This window comes from Emydura macquarii, unplaced genomic scaffold (assembly GCF_026122565.2).
Source record: "Emydura macquarii macquarii isolate MOO-44397 ecotype Brisbane River unplaced genomic scaffold, CSIRO-AGI_Emac_v2 contig_1119, whole genome shotgun sequence".
Lineage (NCBI taxonomy): Eukaryota > Metazoa > Chordata > Testudines > Chelidae > Emydura > Emydura macquarii.
Genome location: NW_027131256.1, coordinates 4,206,860 through 4,229,573, shown reverse-complemented (window position 1 = coordinate 4,229,573; position 22,714 = coordinate 4,206,860). Strand labels below are relative to the sequence as shown.

At 47.2% G+C, this 22,714-nt stretch overlaps 2 protein-coding genes across 5 annotated transcripts; both read right to left on the bottom strand.

The window, feature by feature from the left end:
- Positions 1-1,972: 1,972 nt before the first annotated feature.
- POPDC2 (popeye domain containing 2) lies at positions 1,973-12,543 on the bottom strand. 2 transcript variants are annotated; one of them, XM_067546014.1, is made up of 4 exons: positions 10,985-12,543; positions 9,388-9,496; positions 5,729-6,104; positions 1,973-2,385 (listed from the first exon to the last, which is right to left on the bottom strand). In XM_067546014.1, exons 1-4 carry the CDS (start codon positions 11,473-11,475, stop codon positions 2,300-2,302), a joined length of 1,062 nt encoding a protein of 353 aa, XP_067402115.1. In that variant the 5' UTR covers positions 11,476-12,543; the 3' UTR covers positions 1,973-2,299. The 2 variants fall into 2 exon arrangements, with proteins under 2 accessions (XP_067402115.1, XP_067402114.1); XM_067546013.1 differs by having other exon boundaries at positions 5,591-6,104; positions 10,985-12,540.
- A 2,433-nt stretch (positions 12,544-14,976) lies between these two features.
- Positions 14,977-21,012, bottom strand: COX17 (cytochrome c oxidase copper chaperone COX17). 3 transcript variants are annotated; one of them, XM_067546006.1, is made up of 4 exons: positions 20,866-21,012; positions 20,522-20,656; positions 15,865-15,978; positions 14,977-15,189 (listed from the first exon to the last, which is right to left on the bottom strand). In XM_067546006.1, exons 1-3 carry the CDS (start codon positions 20,985-20,987, stop codon positions 15,894-15,896), a joined length of 342 nt encoding a protein of 113 aa, XP_067402107.1. In that variant the 5' UTR covers positions 20,988-21,012; the 3' UTR covers positions 14,977-15,189; positions 15,865-15,893. The 3 variants fall into 3 exon arrangements, with proteins under 3 accessions (XP_067402107.1, XP_067402110.1, XP_067402108.1); XM_067546009.1 differs by having other exon boundaries at positions 20,849-20,970; XM_067546007.1 differs by having other exon boundaries at positions 20,812-20,877.
- Positions 21,013-22,714: the final 1,702 nt, after the last annotated feature.

The window sequence follows — 22,714 nt, the reverse complement described above, 5'->3', positions numbered from 1 at the left end:
AATCTTTTAATCAGTCTCTTGGCTCTGCTCTGAACCCTCTCCAATTGATCAACATCCTTCTTGAATTGTGGACATCGGAACAGGACACAGTATTCCAGCAGTGTCACACGAGTGCCAAATATAGAGGTAAAATAACCTCTCTACTCCTACTCGAGATTTCCCTGTTTATGCCTCCCAGGATCGCATTAGCTCTTTTGGCCACATTGTTGAGTGGGAGCTCATAATTCAGCTGATTATCCACCATGACCCCCAAATCTTTTTCAGAGTTCCTGTGTCCCAGGATAGAGTCTCCCGTCCTGTAAGGATGGCTTACATTCTTTGTTCCTAAATGAATACATTTACATTTAGCCATATTAAAACACATATTGTTTGCTTGCACTCATTTTACCAAGCGATCCAGATCACTCTGTATCAGTGACCTGTCCTCTTCATTATTTACCACTCCCCCAATTTCTGTGTCATCTGCAAACTTTATCAGTGACGATTTTATGTAAGAATCATATGGGGGAGGCACAGCCTGGTGGGATGTTCACAAGGGAGAGTGCACCCACCTCTCTGATGGCTTCATGATGGGGCTCAGCAGAGCCCCCAGTCCTTTGAGGGTCAGATATATTTTCTATCTGGCTGCGGTGGCAGGAGGCAGAGTGGACAGCTCCTCTCCCGTCAGACATGCACTCTGGGCTTCATGTATCAGTTCTTGTGATAGCAGTTGCCTTCTGCGCAGATTCCTCGGGGTAGCAATATGCATTAACAGTGGTCTCAGGGTCCACCCTATAGCTCAGGGAGTCGTGACTACCTTGCAGTGTCGTTTTATGGCACTTAACGGAAACCTCCACGCCTTTGCTAAGGGGAAGCCAACAGCTCTCCCCTGGAGAAGCTTCCTAGCTGCAGTGCAACTAGGTCAGAGAGAAGCAGACGCGGTGAGTAGCTAGAGAGACACCTCTTTGAGGCAGCAGAGTTGTGAGAGAGGCTGCTAGAATCTGATTCTCCTGGGTTAGCGTAACAGAGAGGAGGCAGTTTGTGCCGCAGGGGCTGGCCTCGCCCCTGGCACTAGCCACTTGCATCCCTGCTTCAGTGACCCTTATAGAGCTTTGCGGGAGCATTCCCTAGCCCATCCCTGGCCTCCTGCACTTGGGCCCCACGTGAGCAGCACGGAGCTGCCTCTGTTCCTGGGCCGCCGGGGACCTCATGCCTGCCATGCGGCCCCTTGGCACCAGACAAAAGGGGGAGTGTAAAGGGGCCCTTGATGACTAATACTATTATCACACCATGTGAGCCCCCTTTGATGAAACCACTGGGTGAGCTTGCAGTAGAAATACCGTCACGACTGAATTTGCAAGTTACCTACCAACTCCATATTGTTTTTAACCAAAATATTGCATCTTCCATGCGTCCTTATCCTGATCTGCCAGATCCTTTTGTGAGGGATCATACCTGACTGGTCCTTCACTCCATCTCCATCTCAGTGGAGACATGCAGAGTCCACAAAAATCCAGTTCAGCTTCTTCTCCTTCCAAGGAGATGTTCCCATTATTCCCTTCCAAAGGGACACAGAAATGCAGGTTAAGTCTTTCCCCTTTCCCAGGGCTAGACCCAGAATCCATCCCAAATGGGCACAGAAATCCAGTCCTGGTTCTTCTCTTCCTTCTTATTCCAAGTGGATTGACCAAAAGACCTATGGAATTTTTTCCCAACATCAGAAACTGATATGTACTTCATTAGTTAGCCATGGTTATCAGAAATGAAAAGCGTTAAGTCCTGGACATGGAATTTTAAGCCTGATGGGAATGGATGCCATGTGTATCACTAGCACAAGTCCTAATTCCACTCTCCCCCATATACACAAACACTAAAGCTCTTAGCCTTTCCCATTTCTCTACTTCTAGAGATCATGTGAAAGTCTCTGAACATCATCTTCTCCCCTCCCAATCACTGAACCCTAGTGAATCAACACTCTCTTTAACAGGAGCCATCAAATCAAAAACTTTATGGACAGGCTAAAGCTGCTGCCTTTCCAACAAATTTAATGGGCCTGCTAACAAAGCTATTAACAGACCATTGTGGTGAAAGACTAGAATACAAAAATGAACACAGACATCCCTTGTGCCACAGCAGGTGACCAGAATGTGGTGTGGAAGGTGTCCAGCTATCACACCTCAGTCTCATGCATATACTTCATGTGCATGCAGGGGCGTTGTGTGGACATGTCGGTGCATGTTAATGAGTCGTCTTTCTGGTTAGAGGTGTGTCAGCATACATTCATGAGCGGGTCTTCCTGATCAAAACCGACTTCTGTTCCCTAGAGTTCTGGCGTCTGGGTGGGAGCCAGAGGGGCTCGTCCTTTGAAGAGTGCATAGGGGTAACTCTGGATAAGGCTTCCAGAAGCTGTGGGAGGAAAAGGGGATAAAAAAGAGGCTATTACTATTAAAGTCACAGCTCATCTCCATTTGCCAAACTCACCCAGGAGACAGTGTCAGGGCAGGTGGGGCCCACCAGGCACCCTACTGTTTTCCTTCTTATATCAGTTTGTAAAATCTGTGTAATTCTTAGTCACACAATAACAAACCAGTGTGCATAGCCCCAACTTTCATGAGCAACCCTACACTAACAAAACCATGGCTATCACGGGCAACTTTATGATCACACAATAGTGGGCCTGATTCTCCATTGCTTTGGCCCTTTGTGTCACTATTTACATTGGTGTGAAGTGGATCTAAAATGGTTGCTGGTCATTTCGACACCCACGTAGCCCAGGTGGAAACGATGGCATAAGCTGCAAGATGGAGAAGAATTGGGCTGAATGCATACAGCACAAAGCCCACTGAAGTAACCCTACAGTAACCTCACCAGCATCTTATAACAACAAATGGAAAGGGGGAAAACCATGTTTTAAGAAAGCAGAGTCCAGTTTCCCAGGGATTATTCTAAACAAATGCACATTTTTAAAATTACTTTAAAAATTATGTGGAATCTTTTGAGAGTGTCTCTTTCAAACATCCAACCTGAATGATATCAGAACCTCACAGCCTAATTCATACGAATAGTCAGAAAAAGGCTATTTTCACCATCAGGTCGTCATCTGGTTTATTTTCTGATTTGTCCTCGGGTGAATTATAACTCTTTCAGGAGGCAAGTGCTGAGCTAGCTAATACCATATGAGAATAACTTACCTCTCAGCAGCACTTTCTATCCCAAAGGATCCCAAAGTGTTTTGCAAACTCTGTGCACAAAAATCATTTCACACACTACAGAAAATCACTGCCTTTGTAATAGTGCACAGCCATACCACATCACAGTTTAGGAACAGAAAATGGCAAAGAACCTGGTACATGAATGAAACTGCAGGGGGAATTTAGGGAGGCAGAACGTAATTACCCAGGTTGGAATTTGGCCAGGAAAATGAGGTTAGCACCATGGATGGGAAAATACCAGCGGATCTTTACTTCCTATACCTGCTCAGGCCCCTCTCCCAGGCCCTATCCCAGGCCCCTTTGGCCTCCACGGATCCCAGAAATTCTTCCTTTGCAGAGTGAGCCATGGGTGTGGGGAAGGCGCTTAGGAAGAGCGTGTGTTATTCCCATGCACCAGTGGCAGAAGTGAGGCAGGAAAGCTCAGTGCATTTCTTTCCTGGGACTCATGCAAGGGGGATCCATGACATGCTGGCCCCCACACTCATCTCCTGTCAGTCACCCTGGGAATTGTTTTAGATAATGGCTAATGGAACCCGGGCGCCTTGGCCAAATCCTTTCAGTCTGGCTGAGTTGAGTCTTGGTAGAAACAAGGGGACAGATTCTGCCCTGCGCCTCACAGGCCGGGCAGCCCAGGAAGAGGAGGCACGGAGATGGCTTTGAGCTATCTTTGTGCCCCTCAGATCCCGTGCCAGCTGGGGCATGGTGCAGCTGCCTAGAGCAGACCTCGGGCTGTTCCAATTTACAGCAGCCTTACCCAGATTGCCTGTGGCCTGTTCTGCAGCCAGAAGCAGCCCAGAGTCTTTGTGGTGCACAGTGCTACGGATGCCCCCCCAGCCACCCACAACACACCCCTGTGGCTAGGGCTGCGAAAGGGACAGCATGAGGCTGATCCAACACTGTTCCTGCACAAAGGGGATACTCCGCTCCGCTGGTTGTGGTACCTTTACAGCACCTATATGACTTTATGGTGGCAATTGAGGAAACAGGGCAGGGGCCAGAATCAATCCCAAGAGGTTCTTGTAAACTGTCAGTCTCTCTATTCCAAAGCCTGAGCTGATGTTTCTTTAATTCACCTTGGTATGCAGCCCTGCCCTATAAATGGAAACGTTTCATTTCCCCATCCACCGGGCATGTATCTGAAGCCCTGGTGGGTGGCCTTAGCCTGTTCTCACTGACACCAATGTAAGTCAGGAATAACCCCACTGAAGTTAACAGTCACACCGGGGTAAGGCAGGGTCAGGACAGAATCAGGCACAATGGGCCAAAGCCTGCCATTGGTGACACCCAGACAGTCCCACCGAAGTCATGAATCTTACTGAATTCACTGGCATTGATCTCTTGTGACTGAGCACAGAATTTAGCCCTGTATGCTTCCTGAGAGCCCCAGTGAACACAAGGACTTCCCATGGAGAAAGCCAGTGTTTGCATTCCCTGAAATCTCCCAAGCTCCCTTTAATTCAAAAGCATCCATACTTCACTATCTGGCCCTCTCCTCTATATTGTTTATGGCTCTGACAGAGTCAGAAAATCTGTTTATTTACTGCCCTGTGTTTTTCCAGCTTGTTTTGTTCCATGCCACCTGCTTGGTTACCAAGGCAAATGACCTGCTACCTTCCAAATCCCTTATACATCTGTCTCCTTGTTGTGTTCCATCCCGCCTCAGCTTTACATCCTTATTCAATGTCATGTACCCTCCTCCCTAGACACTCCGCTTGTTCTGTAGCCTGGCTGAATAATGTTATGGTTAACTGAAGCTACCAGAGCCTGGAGTCAGACCTTTAGCCTGGGTTTCTCAGGAAGATTCTGTTATGAAATTCCCCGGAGGAAATACATCAGACACAGCACATCTCAAGCGATTCTGATGAGGAAGTGTCCTGAGAAGGCTGTAGTGTGGAAATTTCACAACAGTCTTTGTGACCTTTATTGGCAGCATTGTCTCATCTGATTTATTTTGGGTAAGTAAGAAGATAATCAGGTGATTTCCCTGAAACTGGGATTCCCCTCATGCCACAAAGCCCAGCTCTGCATGGACCAATATCTTGTACTGATGATGTTAACTTTGATAGGAAGCCACCCAGTGGGAGTCTTCTTCTTCGTATGGCTGATGACACTAGCAAGTCACCTCACTTTATTCTTACCTAGCAACTGGGTGTCTATCTACCCAGTGCCCACTCCCTCAAGACTGAGTGGAGGCTGCCAGGATTCATGCCATTTACCATGTTTGCAAGGTATCAAGGCATCCCCCCAGTGCAAACTGGCCAAGGATTGGGACACTTTAGCCCTCACCTCCGCGAGACAGAGTTAGCGCTAAGCTTTGTACAGTCAGACCCATCAGCCACAACCTCCAAGGCCCAGGCCCAGATGGAAGAGTTTCCTTCCGCAGGCAAGCAAGTACTTACACGGGGATCCCACACAGGGTGACGTGTGCCCATGTTAGAAGTGCCCTCACTTCATATACTCCCCTTCGCTCACATAGTCCATAAAAGACCCCGGCAACTCAGCAAAATCTTCCAACACAAGACTGGTAGAGTCCTCACCCAGCAGGTCACTGTCAGGCCGGGGCGCCTTGGGGTGGGCAGGCGGAGGAGGAGGGGCTGAGGCAGCTCTCTGGACAAAGGTGGGCATGTGATGGTGGGGCACAGCCCGCTCCTCACACTCTTCCAGCTCCTTCTCCACCTCAGTGTCTGAGGAGGTGGGTCCCAGGACGTGGTAGAGGCTGGGTAAGCGGATGTCAAAGCGCAGGCCGAACTTCGCGAAGAGCTTATCGTTGAGGGCGTACAGCTTCTCTGAGATGTCGTAGCCGAGGAAGGCCGAGAAGAGGCGGGCGATGTAGCGATCTTTGGCCAAGAGGAGGTAGAGCTTCCTCCTTGGCCAGGTGATATAATTGCAGTCGGTCTCTGCTGTCAATGTGACCTGCGGGGGGAAGAGGGGGAAGTGAGCACAATACCCTGCACTGATTGGATGTTTGGTTCCATCACTTTAAAGTGTGGTTCTACTCCGAAAAGGAACTGTGGTCTCTTTTCCACCACAGATCTGCACCCTGTGCAGAGGAAAATAAGAGCTGCTGAGTTAGAGATTAAATAGGGCTTCTATTGCTTATCAGTCCAGTTCTCCATGCAGAGCCAGTACAGCTTAGAAAGAGGAAGCTGGAGTCTTCCTTCCTGTGCATCATTAACACAATTGGTAAGTGAATTCCACTTGCAGAGCCAACCCTGCCACCCTCGAATCTTCAAATGATGTCCCCATTTATACCTATGCAATGCCACTGAAAAGAGTAGGGTAGCACAGGTGTCACTGGGGGCTTACTGTTCTGCAGACCCATCATGGTTGGGGAGAATGATTGCTTTCAATAGGGACAGCTACAGAAAAACCTATGGCTCAGTATTACCCTGCACAGCATTGTAATGGGCTTCCTTCGCTCATTAGCTGGACGGCAGATGTGCAGGGTTTCAGTGTGGCTGGGGAACAGAAAATGAAACAAAAGTTTTCTTTTGGAGGGTGGCCCCACCTATCACCAGCTGGAGGGAAGGCAGGTGCTTCAGGCGGCATTCAAGTTTGCTGGATTGTTTTAGACAATGTGGTCTCAGCTCATTCCACTGGACACCCCTCATGCCACCGCCTCTGGGATAGAACACAAGAGCTGTTTACCAGTGCACTGCAACACACCCCAGTTTAGGACAGAAGGGGAGGAAAGCCAGCATATGCATTTGATACTGCAGGAAGTATTGCAGGAAGCAGAGCAGAATTACCTGAGTTGGAAGTTGTCAGGCCATTAGAGGTTTAACTTGGTTATTTCTACAGAAAGTTTGGGTTTTTGTTTTTTTTTTAAATCTTGCCAAGTGGGAAACAGGCTCTTTTTCAGGCACGGGGATGGGGAAACATGTCAAAGGACCAAGCCTTCTTAGGCTGGAGCACAGCGTGGCACGTCGCAGTGTAACTGAGACACAGCTATGTGAACAAGTGTTACAGCCGGGCCAAAATATCCTGGGGCCTCCCTGTGTGCTGCATGAGCAGGGGTCTCCCTGGCCAGGAACCATGGCAGGGGCTGCTGGGAAGCCAAACAAGGCTGAGCCGCGGCATGTGTCCTTGAGTTTGATATTTAATGCCACTGCCCTGCACGCAGCTGCCTTATGAAATAGGGGAGCTAGAATGTGAGAACTTCTCTGAGATGGGCTGTGAGTGAGTCAGGGGCATGCTGAAACTTAAAGGGCCAGAGCCTCATTTTCCTAACAGTCTTTTACAAGCAATTGAATCCCACCTGCCACAGCACCTCTGTCTTTCTCTCACAATGCAGGAAGTGAAATCAGCCCCCCTCCCCGCCAGCTCCTTACCAGGGCAGCCAGAGAGACTCACTTACAATCTCTTTCTCTCTCTCACTGCACCATCAGGCCTCATAGTTCAATCTTCTAGGGAAATATTGTAACTCTGAAACCTGAGCCAGTTCAGACTGGGAGCCAGCAGCTGTCTGAGTGGAAGACATACCCAGGTCAGAATCCAGGCGGCAACCAGATCCTGTCACAGTTAATTAGTCTTCTGCTGTTCTCCATTCTGCACTGAAGTGAAACAATTGAGCCCAACAGCGGTAGGGGAACTTAAACGAGGAAATTTCTCCCCCATCTCAAGGAAGGCCCCAAGTAGAAATGTCTGCTTTTAGCCAAAATATTTTTGGAGTGATCAAATATATCTGGAGAAATGGGGTTGGGATCGTATGGGGAGTTACTGAGTGATTCACACCATGGGACTGAGCTGAGAGTCAGAGAGGAGGGACTGCCGGATTAAATGGATTCAAAAACTGCATGCTGCTGCTATATGTAGAGCTGGCTAAACAAAACTGTAAAAGTAACTTCCCCAGAAATTGCCAGACAAGCTTTTCAGACCAGAAAGCACCATCCACAGGCTGCTTTCTGGGGCTACTGTCATCAAACCTGTCTCTCCCGCCCCAAGGGAGACATGGCACTCAGAGCGGACGGCCTGGCCACTGTCTCCCCGGCTCAACTCACACACACTGTGCTAAGAGTTGCTGGTCATCTGCCACAGTGATCAGACGTTCAGCAATAATATGGAATGACTCCTCTTCAAATCTACTAGCCATCAGTTTGACAATGGTAACAGGTTCATTTTTCAAAGCAGCTTTAACAACCTTCTCACCCCCGGTATGGGGATCAAATTCAGATCTGATCTCAGCAAGAAGCTGGCTTCAGTAGAGCTGCACCCATTTACAGCAGGTCTGAATTTGGCTCTCTGTGGAAAAGTGTTACTCTCTGCTGACCCTCATTATACTCCCATGGAATTAGTAAAATCACTTCTGACATGTCCTTTCTGGTATAGTCTAGGTTCTAGCTATTCATCTACTGACTGGAATCAGCCTACCCCAGACTGCAGAGAGATGGACCTGTCCATCTACTTAATAACCTTCCTACAGAATGGGAAGGACTCAGATTCTATGGTGTTGATGGGATAGACAGATCAAAACAAAAATCAATAGGTTTAATTGCTACAAATAACAATGAGTGATATAATCCCAGGAGAACCCTCAATGAGGCTTGTTTGCATCTAAAGGTACTGTAGTCAGATTTGGGTATGAATCATCCCCTTTCTCTCGCCCCTCTTCCCCCCCCCGCCCACTTCCCTGCCTGAGCATCATCATCATCATCATCAAGATTCAGATCTTTGAAGCATCAGATAGTTAAATCACTATTGTCACTGTCACTCTTTCCCACAGCAGCAGCAGCACAAAGCTCTGCCGTTCTTGTAAGGTTTCCCTCTAATAGCTCGTTGTGCAACACATTAAAGCTGGTATTAAAATCTCCATAATGGAAGCAGACCAGTGATCCATCCAGTCTAACACGCTGTCTCCCTGCCGAATCAGAAACAGATCAATGGTCCTTCTACTCTGGCATCCTGTGGTTAACTGCAGCTAATGCTGGGTGATTCAAAGAAAGGCAGACATAAGATAAGGCATCTGATTCATGCAATGCTGTACTATAACGTGATGGGCTTGGGGGTAGGGGAGGAATGCCTTCCTGACCTATCTGCATGACCAGCTGAGAACTCAAAGCATGAGGATTGATAACACTTCTCTGGCCCCCTCCACTGCCTTCCATCTTCCCCTCTCCATTCGCTCCTGTACATGTACAAAGCAGCAAAGTCCAAGTCTGAGTAGTTGCAGAGCCACCAAGTGGTTGCTCTGAGTTACCTGGAACGTTCCCTCCTCGGAAGGTCGCAGTGACTCCCACTCTGGGGAGTCCAGGAACTGATAGGGGAAGACGTAGTGCAGGAACTGTCCATCCTGGCTCACTCTGACCCTAGACAGAGAACAGGAGAATGACAGGCTTAGGCCAGAAAAGGGCTGGTGGGTGAAGCAGTGTAACCTGTACAGGATCTGCTTAGAGAAGCAACAGATTCTCTATCCCCTGCGTCAGTGCAGGATTGTTCCCTACAGTAAATGTGTCTGGTGTGTTCTCCAGTCTACTTAGAAAAGTCCCAGTTAATGAGGCTTCTGTTCCTTCTCACATAGATTCCACAGCCTGTATGTCTTTCCTGATATTCTGCCAACATTTTCCCTTTCTTAATGTCATCCCATTACTCCTAGATACAACCCTTGGCCCTTTCTGAACCATTCCTCCTGTCCTGGGCCGTTACCTCTTGGTCCACTACTTGGAGACGGTTAGTATAACTACCCCTCAGCCATCATCAGGACAAACGCTTTGTACCTATTTCTTTTCACCTCTCCTTTCAGTCCACTGACCATTTTTGTTGTCCTTTCCTCATGAAGATTTCAGGACTTTCAAAGGCTTCAGGGCCATTTTCTTTATTGGTTCACTAGACTAGGCCCACGTACAATCAAACCATTCACACAACTTTCCATGATTTCTTCCTACTGGACTGGTACATGTGCTGGGGAAAGACCGTTCTTCCTTCTCTCTTGTTCATCACCTTCCTCCATCAAGAGCATAATGGGACCATCGGACAACAAATATAATAATTACTACTCTACTTTGCAAAGACCTTTCATTTCAGGATCTCAAAGCATATCACAAACACTAATTGTTAAAGCTTCCATAAGCAGGCAGTTGCTTGCCTGACCGAATATCATTGTGTGTTCAGAGGGTGCCGTATGCTGTGGTATTTGTTGTTCATAGGCTGATCTGTGCATAAAAATACTAGTGCTTATACAGTCCTCTTTTTTTTAAATTGCTTTGTAAACAACCTTCACAACCCTCTCCCATCGTGAGGTATTTATAATGTCCCCCCCACACTCCATTTTACACAGGAAACTGAGGCACGCAGTGGCGAAGCCCTAACTCATATAGGAGGTCAGTGGCTGAACCAGGATTAGAAGCCAGGAATCCTAATTCCCAGGGCTTTGCTCAGACCATGTCTCCTCCCATTTTAACTGCGAAACAGTTCTGGTTTAAGGTTACGCCGAGGGAGGGTTGGGGAGTGGTAGAAAACATGCTCTCCGAATAAAGAAAATGTCAGTGACTAAGGCCCATATGCTCCCTTCCCCCCACCCTGCTTGCACCCCTTCGCTGCGCAATGTGAAGGGGAGCAAATCTGCAGAGAAAATGCAGGGGGAGAAAGTGGCTAAGTGGAATACTGCCAAATATCTGTCCCCCTGCCAAATATCTGGATCATGCTTTAAAAATGAAAATTCTCCCCAAATATCCCCACCCAGGTCGACTAGGCAGATCCATTGTTGCTAGCTCAATTCTACAACCTGTCCCTACGTATTAAGATGGATCACCGCTCCAGGGCTGGGAAATGTCTGGTCAGGACAGGGTACAGCCTACCTGCCAGAGAGCAGTAGAGACAGGCGACTGATGGGCGTCTTGCCCTCCACAGCATAGGTCTGGTCTCTGGCCAGTGACAGGACCTGCTCTTCGCAGCATTTCACTATCTCTTTGTAGACCTCAAAGGGCACCTGCAAGGGCTGGCAGAGGGTCTTGTAGAGAAGCTCAAACTCTTCCAAGAAGGTGTCCTTGCGGAGCCGGTAAATCAGGTGAGCCAGCTGAAGCAAGCAGGCCATAACCAGTAGCATGTTCCAGATGAAGATGTCTAGTCCACAGGCATCCAGCCAGCCCCACAGAGCATAGCAGAAGTAGCCAGTGGCCAAAAGGCTGAAGATATAGATGGAGCCAAAGATCCCGCTTCCCCCCATGTAGCCTAGCAGGAGGATGCAATTGCCCAGGTGATAGGCTGCTCCCTCTAAGTTCTGCTTCCAGCCCTCGCACAGATGGGGCTGGAAAAGCATCTGGTCCCAACGGGTGGTGTTTCCACTCATTCTTCCCCTTTCCCCACCCTCCCGTCCGTCCTGCTTCACAAATGTAGCGTCATACAAAAAATTATAGACGGATCGCTGTAATCGGAGCCCCGTGGCGCCCCTCTCTCAGGAGCTCACCGGTCCCACCGGAACGCACTTCAGAGCAACATTTTTAAAATAACTTTTAACTTGTTTGTACCAAAAAAAAAAAAAAAATCTAAGCTGGAGAATCCAAATGGCTTATTTTATTCTTCGCTGCTGGTGAGGTGTGTGGTCCTGCCAGATGGCCTCCCGCACCAACCGCATTCAGGAGACAAAGGCCGAAGAGTTCAGTCAAAGAGTAAGCAGAGGGCTTCAGCTAGAGAACTCATCAGAGAATGGGACTGGAAAGAGCTGCTCCTGTTGCTCTCACTCTCCCCAGCTCTCCAGGAGTGAAAATAGAGACGGTGAGAGAGCAGCAGGGAGGCAGAGAGGGAGGGGGGAAGCAACGGGCACTTGTGTTGAATTTGGAATGTATATCACTTGGCAACGGAATGGAGAGAGACCCCAAATGGATAACCATGTTTGGAATTGAAATCCAAAGAGCAACGCCAGTGAGAGGAACAGAGAACAGATGAGCACAGGCCACTTAACATAACTCAGACAACTAGATAAGCCCAACACAGAGGTGAGAGAGGAGGAAAGTAGCTGATTTATCACAGTATGTGTGTGTGAGGGCTGCAGAGGCGCTTGCACACTATTGTTATATGGCAAAGGAATGTCCATCATATTACAAAACCAAAAAGTCTGCCTCCCTGCTGGGTGATAACTAATAGCTATGGGAGGAAGCTAACAAAGGAAAACAGACTGGATATCAGGAAATTTTTTTTTTTACTGAGGAGACCTGTCAAACTGTGGCATAGCCTCCTAGGGGAAGTGGTGGTGATTCCATCATGTGGGACATTTAAACTTAGACCTTGCAGAGTAATGGAACATATAGTGTGGGCAATGATTGTGCTCTGACCAGAGTGCAAACATGAATGTGTAAGGGGCGCATTACCATGGAAGAGCCAATAGGATTTTTTCACCTTTAACATTACGATACTACAGGGAAATGGGGAACGATAAAGGGATTGCTTAGAAATGTGCAAAAGGCAAATTCTACCCAGGCACAGAATCCTCCCTCCCATTTACAGAAGGCTCCTGGGAAGCTTTATTTCCATTCCACAAACAGGAGGAAGGCACTGTGAAATTTGGGAGCACTTGGCTGCTCTGGGAGCAGGTCTTCTGTTTGGATCTATGTGATGGCATAGACAAACCCCACACTGGCATGCAGGAGGGTAAGGAACAGCTCTGGGCCCAGGCAGCCCCTCCCAGACACACCTGCAAAGCCTGCACAAGCTGGAGGCAGGGTTTGAAGGAGGAGAGCACAGCAGCTCAGAGGGGGCAGTGGAAAAGAGCAGAGGGAGCTCTGAGGGGAAAATACTACCAAGAGCCCATTGCTCAAAACACAGACCTGTGCAAACCCACAAATGAAAAGCAGGGGACAGAGTGTGCAGGTCAGAGACCTGATCAGAGTGATTTAATCTGGGATGCTAAAGGAGGCTGGGGTAGGGAACTGGATTCACGGCAAGGTGCTGAGTGAAGCTGCCCACCATTCAGGCCCTGGACCGGAGCCTGGGGAATAGAGCTGGCCTGGCCTCCCATACCCACTCCGAAAGGACAATACAACAAGCACCTTCACCTCCAGTGAGAGGCCAGCTGAAGAAGACTGTGACTGTTCAAGGGCCCAGCCCTCAAAGTTCCCATGCAGAAGGGAAGGGCTAGAAACTCTTTGGGCAGGTGTGCTGAAGGACAGGAATGTGCTTCAGCAGGGAGATATCCTGCCAATCACAGCCTGACCACTGGGCAGTCCTGTCAGTGGGTGTGCACCTTCTACAATCTGTGCTACAACAGCAGCATCAGTACTGCTGATGCCAGCCAAGCAGCCCCAGCAATGGCAGGAATGCCCACTCCACAGGAAACATAACACCCTGCTAAATTTTTGTAGCTCTCTGCACACACATAGGGGTTTCATCCAATACAGAAAGAAAAACATACCATTATACATGTATGTGAAGTGCACTGACAGACAAGTGGCTGCTAACGTCACACAACAGTAGCAGTTACTCTCTCCCCATGATTCCAGATCCAACCCGCTGCAAAAAGATGTTTTCTCTAGTGATCACTACTACAAACTGCACTCAGGCTCTGAGGATCCAGCTGGGCTCTTCCTGTCCCTTACAACAGCAGCAATAGCCAGGATTGTAACATCTCCTTTTGTCAGTCCTATAGTATCAACAGAGCTCTGAGAGAACAAACCGGATTCTGTTCTTTCCTGGGCATCAGTAACACAATCATGAGCTGTGCTTTGATGGGAGAACTCACGGTTGTCAGGAAGCAGTCACTTTTCATGGTCAGTTTCATCCTTAGAGGTCAGAGTATGGATGCAAAGGATGACAGTATGAAGCAAGCCTGTATAGGGAATGGAATAGGCCTTTGTGTAAGATAGGATTACAAGGGTGGTTGTGTTTCAGGACAAACTTACAGCAGTCATGCCTTACATACCATTTCCATTGGCGCGAATCACTTAAAGCGACATGAGCAGCTCCTCTATGAGCACTGTATTCTGAATGAATATACATTGTATCAGAAAGGGCTTGAGTGAGACTTTCAGTCCCTTTTTTAAAGATGTCTTAAAGTGCCAATAATAATCACCATCATGGATGATTAAGTTTGACCCTGAGAAGACTAATATTAATGAGCGTTCCTTATGGAGCCCAAGTAAACAGTACCAGAACCTGGGCTCTCTTTGGCAGCTTACTGTAGGATGAAGAAACAATGTAAGTTCAGGCTGGCACAGACAGGAAAGAGTAACTTGAAAAAACACCTTCACCAGAGTCTGTTTGGGAGTGGAATAGGATAACAAAGTTAAAGACACTGAGCGTATCTTAGCATCCATAAGGACTAGAAACTTATGTTTAAAAGGTGTTGACTTAAGCCTCCTCAACTTGACTTGGAAAGTTCCTAACTCTCCATGAGCTAGTGAATTTTTCAAGCAATGGTAGAGAAGTGCCAATGATTATTAAAATTCTGTCTCAGGAGATGTGGTCAGCACAACATTTAAGGCAGCAGAAGCTGTTTCAACCCTAGAGAAAGTTCCTTGCAAAGAACAACAGGCTTACAAGAGCAGAGGCTCCGACTTATCTGTGATACTGGTTATCCCTGCACAACAGGCAACAGCTACAAGCTTCATCATATCTTTGCTTTTGTCCACAATAGGATAATTTTATAGGCTACATGATTTCCTCATCCATAGCAGTGGAGGGAAAATGTTGCTAGAAACCAGCATGTTTTAATATGGCTGCAGATTCCAAGGTTCTCAGTCTAATGTGGATAGGGATAAGGAAAGGAGAGTTGTTATCCAACTGCTGACCAACATACCACAGAAAATGGTTTGGGTTAGAAGGTGGGGGTGTCTTTGCTTTAAAAATGAAAGGGGAATGAGCATTTTAAAATCCTTTATTAAGAGGAAAATATATCTATATCATCGAGTCAAGATCAGATAATGGAGATGCCACAGAGGCATTATACGTATTTAGTTAGAAATTCCTTTTATACATAGATTCCTCATAAGTTTGTTCTTTGAAGTAGCTTGCAGAAATAACTTAATATTGTTCAGCCACGTGAGAAACCAGTCATCCCACAGCAAATCACCTAAGAGAGGAAGAAAAAAATTCAAAGAAGAGACAAGACTTCTACTGGACTTCACCAACAACAGTTCAATAGCCTCCAACCACTGAGGTCACTGTATGCAGCAATTTGAAGATCACACTAGTGACAGTTACTTCTAGAGTTTCTCTGTTGTAGCAAATTTAAGAGTATGTCTACACTAGAAATGTAAGTCAACCTGTATCAGGCCGACTTACAGTAATTACTGCAGTGGTTCATGTCCATACTACCCTCCTCGGGTCAGTGGTTCGTGTCCTCACCAGGAGCACTTCCACCAATCCAAGAGGGGCTGTGTGAGGAGCAGAGATCCCGATCTCCACTGGCTATCCCACCAGCTCCTCCAAATCCAAATCCATTACAGCACAGCTGTTCATAAGGGCCAGAATGTGCTCTGTCATTGTTGAATTACCTAACATAGACGCAGACTCCCAGGAGTCCTTTCATCACTGCAAAACCTCTAAGAGGCCAGCAACAGTTACTCTTTAGCCGCTGAGGACAGCAGCAGATACTTCCCTTCTCTTTTTCTAAGGTACCACCCTTCACACCTAAAGGAGGTGGTGTGCTGGTAGTCCATGCCTACCAGTGACACCTACTGAGTTCTCAGTGCCACTGCGGAGGCAGAGACCAAGTGATGAGTGTGGTCCCGCAGTCTATACTCACCATACATACAGTCCGGTGTCTCATCTCACTCATAGTTTAAACCCCAGGGCTCGCATGCACTCCTTGTGAGCCTCAATAAGGGGCCCACAGTGCTCCTCCCCTTTCTCAATGATGCTGAAAGGCAATGAGATTTCCCTGGTTAATTAGCAAAATTGACACCATGTAATACTCAGATCTGCAGGACCAAGGGAGTCTTGCAGGTGAAGGGTCCACGAAGGGAAGAAATTGTATAAGGGATTTCATAGTAAGCAGGCCATAACATCTCTTACATGAAAGAAACAATCTGATTTAATATAAGGCAGCCCTTAAACTCAGCTGTTTTTTTTTGTTTGACTTTCCCGGCTTGTTTTTAAATATTTAAAATAAAAATAAATTAAAAAAGGCAGTAGTTTCAAATTCATTTGCTGTACAGTTTAACTCAGAGAGAATTAACTGGCTTACTTCAGCAAGGTTATCCTCATCTAGTTGTTGCATGTAGAAATGAGATGGCACCTAGTAAAGATATGGACTGTCTCCCAGCCTACTGCATGGCAGTGAAGCCACAGGCTTACCTCAGTTAAGATTACTGCCATTTCCCTAAAGCCTTTTCAAATTAAAGGATTTGGAAATGGAAGAACCCTATTAAGTCATTGAGATTCTGTCTCCTCTATTCTTGTCCAGGGCAGAATTATGCCCTACAGTGAAAACAGTGCTTTATCTAAAGAGGACACCAGGCCTAAAAATTATGGGAAAGTTCAGAAATGAACTTCATATATCAGGCCCTTCTCTACTATGGCCAAGTATAACATGGGACTTCCCATACGGCTTCATTCAATCCAGGATTCTGTCTCTGTCTGTAGCCAGTATCAAATAATTCAGAAGGAGAAAGATACTCCTTAGGGGACAATTATGGAATAACTCTTAAGTTTCTCCTTAAATTCCTTCAGTTAGTCACTGGGTTATGTGCTGAAGCAATAGATTTTATATCCATTTTACAAAACAAAAACTTTTTATCCTGTCTAATGTAATAGTGAATGTTCTCATTATCTACATTAGTGTCTAATCATTTTTCAAATCCTAAGAATTTATCCTCAAGAATATCTAGTGGAAGTTAGTATTACTGGATAGTTACCTCTTGTGTAAAGTAGCCTAGTTTTAAAATGTCCAATGTTAAGGAGCATCTGCCCTTTCCCTTGAGGAAGTATTACATGGACTACCATGCCCCACACTCAGGAAGTTATCCTGATGTTTAGCCTACATTGTCCTTATTTTAATTTTAATTGCATAAGACAGAAAAACAAGTAGCAATGTATACCACTTTGTATCACCTTAAATAATTCTTGTCTCCTGTGTGGCGTTTACATTTTGCAATCATAGATGGTTATTAATTATTTAAGAGCCAATGTGTGCTTGCTGATTTGCAAACCGAGAGAGTCCTAGTCCCAAAGGAGAAGCAACCAGAACCATGCGATCAGCAGGCTCTCCATGGACCATTAGATATCTACTGCACTACTGTCAACTCAAAAAAATGTTAAAATATAAGCAGATTAAATTATGAAAAGTAAATTGGTTTCTGAAATTCTACTGCAATCTGAGTTGCTATTCGTATCAATTAAAGACATTACAAATTGTGTATATATTATTTTTAACCCCCCATCTAATTATTGTTGCTATTCTCTGACCTTTAAAGGGAAGAACACCATTTAGCAAGATTAAACTTCCCCAGTGAGGCCAAGGTTCATTATTAGATGTTAAACATTATTTCTACTCTACAAGTTTGCAGACAAATTGTAATCAAAGCTTCACAAATTAGGATTTAACTTGTATTAAAAGTCTTTAAAGTCTGAAGCAAAGAGAGCGCTGCGTGGGTCATAAGAATATGTAGAGAGACGCTTTTAAAAAAAATTATTAGCTTTTAAAAAGTTAATAGTTTCTGACACTACACCTGTCCCTGAAACCACTTACCAATTATGGTGTTTAAAAACTAAAAATTATAAAGTGTTTTCTCTGACTTTTTGTGTGCAAAACCCAGAAGCAAAAGAGAAACTGATGATATAGAAAGTGCAGTGAAATGTACACTGTAGAAGACAGAAAACAACTATAGGGAAACTGACGATACAGGAAGTGTTATCATAGGCATATATAAAACATAACATGGACAAGTATCCCTCTCTGTTACTTGTAATGACAGTAGGAAAACAATTTTCAGATGGATGTGTGATTTTTAATTTGATATATCCATTTAATATCCCCACTCAAACACACACTTCCTTGTCTTGTGTACTTGCAGTGTCTCAAAACTCTCAGTATATTAGATCCCAAGAGGGAGTGCTATGAGGCTGACAGAAAGGAGACAGTGCAAGTCATCTACAAGTAATTGACAAAGTGAAAATATTGAGGGAAAAAAGGAAATGTGTAGAGAAGTTCAAAGGGGTAAATAATGGGATAAAACCGAGTTAAGAAAAATTAGGATGCATATCAGGAAGAGTCCTTTATCGGTGTGATCTTTTAGACCATGGATTATTCTCTCACGGGAAGTAGAGCAAATCTCACTCAGCCTCTGAGTCATTTAAAACTAGAAAGAGCAAAACATACTACAGGGTGCACTCTGTGCCAGCTGAGAAGATGAGCTAAATTTGACCTAACAAGTCACTCCCCCTGCCCTCACCCCACTATGAATTTCTGATGATTGTGATACATGAAAACTAAAAAATGCTTAACAGATTGGGCCTTTCAGCTTCGCTCTCTGAAACTCCCTCCCCCATAAGATATTTATTTGGATGGAGTATCTCAAAAGGCAGAAAGCTAATTTATAATCAGAGTAAAACAATATGTAAGAAAAAAAAAAAGTAATGATTAGATCCCATAGACCTGAACACACACTACCTTTTTCTGGAGAGCTATTTTTGCACCACCACTGGTGCTGGAATTTTAAACATCAACACATTGGACTAGTTTCCTGACCATTTAAAGAGATCTTGTATCATTTGTACCAATTGGTGAGGCTGTCAAAACAAACCCCAAACAGTAAGTAATCACTGCCAGAAAAAGGCAGATGACCCCCTAGGAATTAAAATATCATCTACAGGGAGTGTGTTATTTGTTTTTGAGGGACTGGACTAATGTATAATTAAAATGATGAAAAGTTCCAGACAGAGTTCTGGCAACTGAAATCCCCTATTTGCAAAGCAGAGGCAATAAAGGCAATGACTTACAAAGCTCCCCAAGCACCACTTCTCCTTAGCTGTATCCTAGGAGCATTTCTAGGGATTAGAAGGCTGGATCACTCAATAATTACCCTTCATTCCCTCTGAACCAACTGGCACCAGCAACTGTTGGATGACTGGCCTAGATAATCCATTGATCTGATCCGGTATGGCCATTCTTACAAGGCTCTATTTCCATGCCCTATTCAGTTACTGGCCTACATGCAGACTGCTGAGAGGGGGAACTGACTAGTGAGATGGTGATTTGGTATGAGGTCATCTGTCCACTAGGAACCAACCTGAAGCTTGGGCTACACTTAAAACTTATATCAGTGGTTCTCAACCAGGGGTATGTGTGCCTCTGGGGGCAGGCAGAGGTCTTCCAAGGGGCATATCAAATCATCTAGATATGTTCCTAGTTTTACAATAGGCTACATGAAAAGCATTAGTGAAGTCAGTACAAAATTTCATACAGACAATGACTTGTTTATACTGCTCTATATACTATACACTGAAATGTAAGTACAATATTTATATTCCAATTGATTTTATAATTATATGGTAAAAATGAGAAAGTAAGCAATTTTTCAGCAATAATGGGCTGTGACACTTTTGGTATTTTTATGTCTGATTTTGTATGCAAGTCATTTTTAAGTGAGGTGAAACTTGGGGATACGCAAGACAAATCAGACTCCTGAAAGGGGCACAGTAGTCTGGAAAGGTTGAGCGCCACTGATTTATATGGACAGATATGTAACTCAGGAGTACGGGGGGATTATGGGGGAAAAAGACACATACCCTCGTGACATAGCTATGCTGACAAAACCCCATTTAGCCCCACCATGCTGAAAGAAGAGGGCTTCTGTTGACACAACAGCCCTGGACTACACTTCACATTAAGGCCTTGTCTCCACTAGCACTTACGCCGGCAAAGCATTTGTTGATCATAGGTGGGGAAAACAAAAACCACACCTAAGCGACAGACGTTTTGCCAGCATAAGCGTTTGTGGATGCTTGTGGGAGAGAGCTCTCCAGCCGACGTAACAAAACCACACAAGCGCTTATGCCACCGAAGTTTGTCGCTCGGGCTGTGGGTGTGTGTCTTTTTTTCACACCCGAGCGACAAGAGTTTTGCCGACATAAGGGCTAGTGTGGACTAGACCTTGGACCAGCCCAGCTGTGTCGCTCAAGGGTGTGAACAACCCACACCCCCGAGCGTTGCAGTTCAGGCGGCCTAACCCCTGGGGCAGACGCAGGCGGGTTGATGGGAGAATCCGTCTCCGGACGAAGACCCCTCCACCGGCTCCCACGGGGGATTAACCACAGCCAGGGGAAAGCCTCCTGTCGGGCGGCTGCAGGGAGGGAGGCGGCACCACAGGCTGCGGCCTGCGCCCTCACCAGGCCCGGCCTGAGCTGCGCCACAGGCGCTGGCGGCAGGACTCCCGTCCCCGGGCCCCGGGCCGGTCAGTTACCAGGCATCCCGCGCCTTCTTGGTCTCGGGGCAGGCGCAGCAGGCCTTCAGCGGCTTCTTCTCCGGCGGCTCGGGGCCCGGGGGCTCGCAGCTGGCGGACGCCAGGCTCGACATCTCCGGCGGCTGCCCACGATCCCTGCGGACACAACGAGAGGCCGGTGAGGGCCGGCCCGCGCGCCACCCGACGGGGCCGGTGCCCCGCCCCCTCCCCGCGCGGGACCCCACACGGGGGGGGGGGAGAGGGGAGGCTCTCCGGCAGCACAGACAGACCCGCCCCCTCCCCCAACTCACATGCGCAACAACCACCCTCGCCCGCCGCCTCTCCTACCTGGCCCGCGCACTTACGGCCAATGCGCATGCGCCCGCCGAGCCGGCGGCCTCCCGTGATTCGACACCGACGGCGCCGGCGCGCCCAGCTCGGAGCACGCCGGGAAATGTAGTTCTTCCGACTCCCCCCGGGCGAGCATAGACACCCGCGCGCGCCTCCCTCAATGACTCGTATCTACGCCTCAGCGCCCGCTGACCCCTCCCCCATTCCTGCCTCCCCACTGACCCCTCCCCTGGTGCCTATCCTTCCCCTCCCCCCACCATTACTTTCCCCTCGTCGCACCTGTCTGTGTCGTCCCTGTTTCGCCGCCCTCCCTGTGTCCGTTCCCCGCCGGGGCCGGCCGGGCAGGAGCCCCCATGGCGTGGCGAGGCCGCTGGGCCCGGCTGCTGGCCCCTGAGGAGACGCGTTTCACCGTGTTCGTGTTTGGCAGCGCGGCCGCCCTGAGGCGGGAGCAGTGGCGGGTGGCGCGTGCCCCCTACTGCGTGATCCACCCTTACAGCCCCTTCAGGTGCTGAGGCCACGGGAGGGGCGGGCCTGCGGCTGAGCCATCGGCCCCGTTACTACAGACCCATCTCACTACCGCAGAGAGGCTCTGCGGCCTCTTCCCATGTCTGGGCCTCTCTTCCCTGCCTCTGCCCCCACAGCTTGTTCTGGTAGCCCTGGGTGAGGAGGAGACAAGCTGCTGGGGCTACCCAGAGCTGCCAGGCAGCGTGTTACCTCTCTCCGCTTCCGCAAGTGGGAGCGTGGCTGCCCCGAAGCTGTGTGACAACTCCCTGACCCACCAGCTCAGCTGCCTTGCCGGTCAACGGCTCAGGGCTCTCCCAGCCCAAACCTGGCTTAGCAGGTAACCATCAGTGCAGCCCCTGAGCTCCGCAGAGATGGCTCTCTGCACCGCACAGCCCATGTCACTGTACCTTCACAGAAGAGGCTAAATTCGCTGCGCCTTTACAGACAGAAACAGCGGCGTTACCTTGACTGGCGTTAAGAGTCACCTCCGTTCAGTCAAAACACTGGGTTGATTTAGATGGAAAGCAAAACAAGGTTAATTCAAACAACAATAGGGTTTAAGTAAGTTTGACTCAAAGGGATAAAAGAAGGGTTACAAACAAACAAGTAAAAATATACTTTCTAATGGCTAAGACCTAACTTAATAAGTTAGTCTTTGGTGAGGAAACTACCTTGAACACACTTCCTTTTCCAGCAATAGTTGACTAGATTTTAGTCAGGATCCCCACTGTCCAAAAGATTGGTTTTCTTTGTCTCCTCGGGTGAAAGGATAACTTAGGGGTTCTTTGCCCCTCTCTTTATAGTCCAGTAAACCTTTGAAATGTATTTTGCTGAAATGTAGCCCCAGATAAAGTTCCTTAAAGATAAAGTTTTCTCTCAAGGGTACAAAATATGCCAGGAAACTGCCCCAAAACAAATTTGATAGACCCAAAAAACCTGCAAAAATTGTCCCAAAAAAGTAGGTGTTGAGGGTTGCATTTGGGCATCGTGATGCTAGGTGGGGATTTGCATCATGCTGCCAGGTGGCATTTGAGGCAAAATGTCTTGATGCTGGGCAGGATTTGAGGCAAAAAACACAGTGGGGTACTGTTCAAGAGAAAGGAAAGCCGACTTCACAGACAAGTGGAAAACCCACAGGCCATAATTGCCTGAAAACAGCCACCCAATGCCACACAAGCCAAAAGTAGCTTATAATAAGCTGATGTGGGCTGCTGGTGATTTTTATAATGCAAATGATCTGTTCCTGCAACCTCTGATACAAATGAATATCCCATTGAATTTGGCCAAACCTGATTTGAGGTGTTGGCCTTTCCTTTTTCTGAAAAAAACCTGTTTATCCCCCTGACATGCCTGGTTTAA

Bases quoted from the DNA above. Each gene is read 5' to 3' on its own strand.
- POPDC2 (XM_067546013.1), bottom strand. From the start codon at position 11,475: ATGAGTGGAAACACCACCCGTTGGGACCAGATGCTTTTCCAGCCCCAT. The intron at 9,497-10,984 runs GTAGGCTGTACC...TTCTCTGTCTAG, and splicing joins TCTCTACTGCTCTCTGGCAG to GGTCAGAGTGAGCCAGGATG. The intron at 6,105-9,387 runs GTAACTCAGAGC...TTCCCCCCGCAG, and splicing joins CCGAGGAGGGAACGTTCCAG to GTCACATTGACAGCAGAGAC.
- COX17 (XM_067546006.1), bottom strand. From the start codon at position 20,987: ATGCTCGCCCGGGGGGAGTCGGAAGAACTACATTTCCCGGCGTGCTCC. The intron at 20,657-20,865 runs GTAAGTGCGCGG...TTGTGTCCGCAG, and splicing joins CGGGCGCATGCGCATTGGCC to GGATCGTGGGCAGCCGCCGG. The intron at 15,979-20,521 runs GTAACTGACCGG...ATTGCCTTTCAG, and splicing joins AAGAAGGCGCGGGATGCCTG to CATCATTGAGAAAGGGGAGG.